Source organism: Myotis brandtii, unplaced genomic scaffold (genome assembly GCF_000412655.1).
Source record: "Myotis brandtii unplaced genomic scaffold, ASM41265v1 scaffold4134, whole genome shotgun sequence".
Lineage (NCBI taxonomy): Eukaryota > Metazoa > Chordata > Mammalia > Chiroptera > Vespertilionidae > Myotis > Myotis brandtii.
The window spans coordinates 27,078-32,936 of record NW_005365881.1 but is presented as its reverse complement, the minus strand read 5'-3'; the positions used below and the strand labels follow the sequence as shown (position 1 = coordinate 32,936).

The following is a 5,859-nucleotide window of genomic DNA, read 5'->3' as shown; positions in this document are numbered from 1 at the left end:
ACAGTTATGAAGTAGCAACGAAAATAATTTTATGGTTGGGGGTCACCACAACATGAGGAACTGTATTTAAAGGGCCAGAAGGTTGAGAACCACTGGCTTAAGGTTAATAAGGAAAATGGTTCGTGTTAATGAGTGTATAATGGATTGTATGAGCAGTCCGTTCACAAAGAACCTCAGGAAGTTCAGCGTTTGCACCCGATTCAGACAGGTGAGGCCATTATTCCCACGGGAAGAGGCCCTGGGGGAGCCCGGCCATCTTCTCCTGGTAGACCTTATCGAAGGCTTCCTGCTGGGCCACTGTGAGCTGGTTTTTCCAGTCGCCAGTGATTCCTGTCAAACACAAAACATGAGTCCGATCAGATTCAGAAATAAGGTCTCTCCTGCATGCCCCCCACTGAGAATCGAGCCCGCAACCTGGACCTGTGCCCTGACCGAGAACCGAACCATGACCTCCTGGATCATAGATTGACGCTCAACCGCTGAGCCGCGCCGGCCGGGCTGATGTTCTTGCTATAGATTGTGACTCCCGAATCAATCTCCTTTCCTTTAAGTCTCCACCTGTGACTGGCGTAGCACCCAACACTACCCAGAATTTCCAACTTGCAGCCTTTAAGTCTCCACCTGTGACTGGCGTAGCACCCAACAACACTACCCAGAATTTCCAACTTGCAGATTCCTTTACGTAGGATGCTCTTCCCTTGGGGAGCCCAGCATGCTGTCCAGTGTCATCTCCTCTTCAAGTTCGCCCCAGCCACTCGACCGTAAAATCCAGTCTGTGCGGTCCACACCCTCGTTCCTCGTGTGTCGTGGGCATGTTTGGTCTTTATCGCAGGGGTCTCAGCTGGAGCTAAGTCACAGGTCTTTTCTGTCCTGTTTCTCTCCACAAAGGTCCTATGGTCAGGCTTCTTCTGGTGGAATAGATATTCCCATTGTCCATATACGTGAGGAGATTGTCACTCTATCTATGGAGGGATCATACTAGCACTGTGAGTGGAAACTCTTTATAGAAAACTAGAGGCCCGGTGCACGGATTCATGCACCGGTGGGGTCCCTCAGCCTGGCCTCCGGGGATTGGGCCAAACCGGCTCTCCAACATCCCATGAGGGATCCCGGATTGTGAGAGGGTGGTTCTCGGGTGATGCACCCCGGAATCGGGCTCCCTCCTCTCTGGTTTCGGGGGCGTAACCTGAGAACCGCAGCTGCCAAGTCACCGCAGCTTGGCAGCTCCTGCATTGAGTGACTGCCCCCTGGTGTCAGTGCGTGTCATAGCTACCAGTCGGACAGTCAAATGATCAGATGGTCACTTAGGCTTTTATATATATAGATAGGCGTGTCATCTACATGAGGAGGAAATGGGCGGGACCAGATAATACACAAGAAATGTGTGGCTCATCAGCAGGCCTTCTTGTTGCTGAGTTTTCCCTGCAACCTAATAAATGCCCCAAATCCTCCCTTCAGCGTATAAAGTCAGGTCCCGCTTATGTGATCTGTGTACATTGAAATATTTTCCTCACCCCATGTCTTAGGGCAGGGGTCCTCAAACTCTTTAAACAGGGGGCCAGTTCACTGTCCCTCAGACCGTTGGAGGGCCGGACTATAGTTTAAAAAAAACTATGAACAAATTCCTATGCACACTGCACATATCTTATTTTGAAGTAAAGAAAAACAGAACGGGAACAAATACAATATTTGTATTTGCATGTGGCCCACGGGCCGTAGTTTGAGGACCCCTGTCTTAGGGCATCAGTAGAAGCTGGGAAGCGTTCACTGTCCGTTTCACCCACGTCTTAAAGTTAGAACCTCTCTCTTACCTTTTCTCATAAAACATGCTTCGCTGTGATCCATATGGATATCGGGGACTAGAGAGAAATTGCTCATTTTATTGTCTTTCATGGCCTGGAAGGTTACATTCTTGAGGACGGAGTCCAGTTCTTCTGGGCTTAGCTTCGTGCCCAAGAATTGGCTGACCTTCTCCACATTGGCCTTTAGGTCCTAGGAGAACCACAACAGAGAAAACATGAAATTAAAGTACAACAGGGGAAAAGGGAACAGGGAGAGACAGGAGAGAATGCAGGTGAGGAGGAGACAGAAAACGAAGGAAATCAGGAAGAGAGTGAGCCCGTCGTGTTCGGCTAACCATGGTCGGCAAACTGCGGCTCTCGAGCCACATGCGGCTCTTTGGCCCCTTGAGTGTGGCTCTTCCTAAGCCTTAGGAGTACCCTAATGAAGTTCATAACAATGTACCGACCTATATAGTTTAAGTTTAAAAAATGTGGCTCTCAAAAGAAATTTCAATCGTTGTACTGTTGATATTTGGCTCTGTTGACTAATGAGTTTGCCGACCACTGGTCTAGGAAATGCGCGGTCTGAGTGCGTGCGTGAGTGATGAGAGGGTTATAAGCAGATGCTCCTTAGAGAGAAATACAGCGTGAAATCCCGGTGAGCCCCCTGCTTCTCATGCCGACCGACACTTCCGATGAATATTGACGTAATGAATTTGTACGGGAATCCCTTCCTGTCAGTCGATCTGGAACATGTAACTCCTTCCTGCACCCGCTGTGACCCAATCAAGCCTCACCTGACACTTTATCCTCAACCACATTGCCCCTTGGTTCCCAGATTTTTTTAAAAAATAGATTTGTATTGATTTCAGAGTGGAAGGCAAAAGGATAGAGCAGTGGTCGGCAAACTGCGGCTCGTGAGCCAAATGCGGCTCTTTGGCCCCTTGAGTGTGGCTCTTCCACAAAATACCACGTGCCGGCGCGCACATATAGTGCGTTTGAAACTTCGTGGCCCATGGGCAGAAGTCGGTCTTCGGCCTGGGCGAGTCTATTTTGAAGAAGTGGTGTTAGAAGAAATGGGGGGTGTCAGTCGGGCGACGGGAGACGCGGCGCAGGCAGCGCGGGGGAGGTACATTGTTTTGAGGTGTTCGCTGAGGTTGACCCCTTCCAACTCTCCCATCCACACTCGTCTTGAATACTTGTTTCAGATAGACGAGTGTGGATGGGAGAGTTGGAAGGGGTCGACCTCAGCGAATGTACCTCAATCAGATTGAGGACATTTTTAGCAAAGGCCAGCTTAAGAGTACCCTCATTAAGTTAATAACAATGTACTTACCTGTATAGTTTAAGTTTAAAAAATTTGGCTCTCAAAAGAAATTTCAGTCGTTGTACTGTTGATATTTGGCTCTGTTGACTAATGAGTTTGCCAACCACTGAGATAGAGAGATAGAAACATCAATGATGAGAGAGAATCATTCATCGGCTGCCTCCTGCAGGATTCCACAACCCCCGGCATGTGCCCCGACCTGGAGTCGAACCACAACCTCCTGGTTCATAGGTCAGTGCTCAACAACTGAGCCACAGCTGCCGGCGGTTCCCAGATTTTTGCCGTAGAATCGTTGACAACCCCCTGTACAGTATAGATGTTGTTGAGCACTCCCTCAGTGCATGCATTAAATGTTGTAAAAATACATAAATTAGAAAAGCTGAGGAAGAACATGTGCCAACTGGAGGAAAAGAAGAAGGAGGAGGAGGAGGAGGAGGAGGAGGAGGAGGAAGAAGAGGAGAAGAAGAAAAAAGAGAAAAAGAAGAAGAAGAAGAAGAAGAAGAAGAAGAAGAAGAAGAAGAAGAAGAAGAAGAAGAAGAAGAAGAAGAAGAAGAGAGAAAAAAGGAGAAGAAAGGAGAAGAAAGAAGAAGAAGAAAGAAGAAGAAAGAAAAAGAAAAGGCAATGACCCTCATTGGTCACGTTTCTGGGATCAGCTCTGATTGAAAGTGTCGAAGGGAAACATTGAAGAACGGAGGGAAGGAAGACAGCTAAGAAATGGGGTTGGGGAGAGTGACATTTTTGGGACAAGAATTACCTGATGCAGCTCCTCATATGATATCAATAGGAAATTCTCTTTTCCTCTCATCTGCAGCCAGCCACCAATGTGGTCAAACCATGAGCCATATGGCACTGCAAGAGAAGCAAGGAGAGAGGTGACTAGTGGATGATTCTGCACTTCGTTGCCTGGGCAACGCTGCTCATGTTACCCACGCCTTAGGAATTTTCTTTTTCTCTATCCTATTTTTATTGAACGATGTTGCCCTTCAGCGTGTCTTTGCTTTCCCTTTTTACTCTTTCTTATTTTTTTTTATTTTATGAGCAAGTGACTCAAGTGCTGGAAATTCTCTTCCTCTCCTTTGCATAAGACATAGAATTCTAGCTCAGCCAGAGTGGCTCAGTGGTTGAGCCTCAACCTGTGAATCAGGAGGTCATGGTTCGATTTCGGTCAGGGTATATGCCTGGGTTGCAGGCTCAATCCCCATCAGGGGGCATGCAGAAGGCAGCCAATCAACGAATCTCTCTCATCATTGATGTTTCTCTCTCTCTCTCTCTCTCCCTCTCCCTTCCTCTATGAAATCAATAAAAATATACTTTAAAAAATAGAATTTTACATTTATAGCCTGGATGGCTGAGCTCTATAGCCTGAGTGCTCTATAGGATACTATGAGATGAGCTCCAGATCTACCTGCGATAAAATGATTTTGAATTTTGAAGAGCATTTCCTTAGGGAATGAAAGAGCTAAACTTAAATTCCACCTAGTTTGAAGTTGATGTCTTTGTTTTTTTGTGTGTTTTTTTCTGTGAATAACGAGATGCCATAAACTGTATGCCAAGATGCCCAGAATCCGGGTTATAGGTTTCATGACACTGGTGTCATATTGTCGATGGTTGTATCCACCATGAGACAGTGAGACCTGAAGGCGAAGGGCAGGAACCCCACCTTATTTTGAGTCCGACTCACCATGTCCTCGAAGGAACCATTCAAAATATTCTTCAAATGAACTTGGATTTTTGGTAATTTTCAATGTCTTGTGGAAATGATAACCGGAAATAATCACATCTCTGGGATTTCTCATGATGTAAATAACCTTAAATGGGGGGGGGGGAATAACAAGAATAAGTGTACCCACTTCCCCTGCTCAGGATTTGGGCCAATGGAGAAAAACCCCATTCCCATTGACGTGTTTGGCTAGAAGTTCATCTTCTCTACTTCACTGATTTAACAGAATTCATGGAGAACCCGCCACACGGCAGGCATTTACTTAGGCTCCACGGAAGGAGCAGACGCTCTGACCGGTAGGTTAGCTTGCTGCTGGGGTCCGGCCGATCGGGACTGGGCAAGACGGGCCAGACACGCCCTGGGGCCCTCCCTCGGCCTGGCCTGCGCCCTCTTGCAATCCGGAACCCCTCGGGGGATGTCAGAGAGCCGTTGTTGGCCTGATCCCCGCCGGCCAGGCCGAGGGACCCCACCAGTGCATGAATTTGTGCACCGGGCCTTAGTATGAAAGTGACATTACATTAGGAGCTCACCTTGGCCTTGGACGTGAAGAGTGACTTGGGGAAGAGCTGCATGGGGAGGTGGGAGGTGTAGGAGCGCGGGTCTTTCTGCTTCTTGATAAGTTCAAACCCTTCAGGGGTCTCTATCCAAGGGGAACGTTCCCAGCTGACCACAGACTGCACCCAGCTGGGATCTCCCCTGGTGTGGATCAGATTGATGATCTCCTTTATCCAATTGGTTCCTGGATAAGGAAGAACAGAGCGTTACCTCCTTCAAAGGACTTTTGACTCCACCGTGCCATCTGAAAGGTGGTGTTATTTCAGTAAGGACGCTCATGTCCATACATCCAACTGATCATTATTTCTTATCTTGTTTTCCTTTTAGTCACATTCCATTGATCCTTCATTCTTTTTTTAAAATATATATATTTTTATTGAGTTCAGAGAGGAAGGGAAAGGAAGATAGAGAAACATCTGCCCTAGCTGGTTTGGCTCGGTGGATAGAGCATTGGCCTGCGGACTGAGGGGTCCCAG

At 47.5% G+C, this 5,859-nt stretch overlaps 1 protein-coding gene across 3 annotated transcripts in view; it reads right to left on the bottom strand.

Moving 5' to 3' along the window:
- Window positions 1–35: 35 nt before the first annotated feature.
- Window positions 36–5,859, bottom strand: part of LOC102240460 (bile salt sulfotransferase) — an 8,396-nt gene continuing 2,572 nt past the window's right edge. Inside the window, exons 2-6 of one of the 3 annotated variants that reach the window (XM_005873597.2) lie at window positions 5,359–5,567; window positions 4,790–4,916; window positions 3,863–3,957; window positions 1,812–1,992; window positions 36–330 (exon numbers count right to left, since the gene is read on the bottom strand). In XM_005873597.2, coding sequence (XP_005873659.1) covers window positions 218–330; window positions 1,812–1,992; window positions 3,863–3,957; window positions 4,790–4,916; window positions 5,359–5,567 — 725 coding nt within the window. In that variant the 3' untranslated portion in view covers window positions 36–217. Of the gene's footprint in view, window positions 331–826; window positions 909–1,811; window positions 1,993–3,862; window positions 3,958–4,789; window positions 4,917–5,358; window positions 5,568–5,859 lie in introns of those variants that run through there. The other 2 variants (XM_005873598.2, XM_005873599.2) reach the window with 2 other exon arrangements.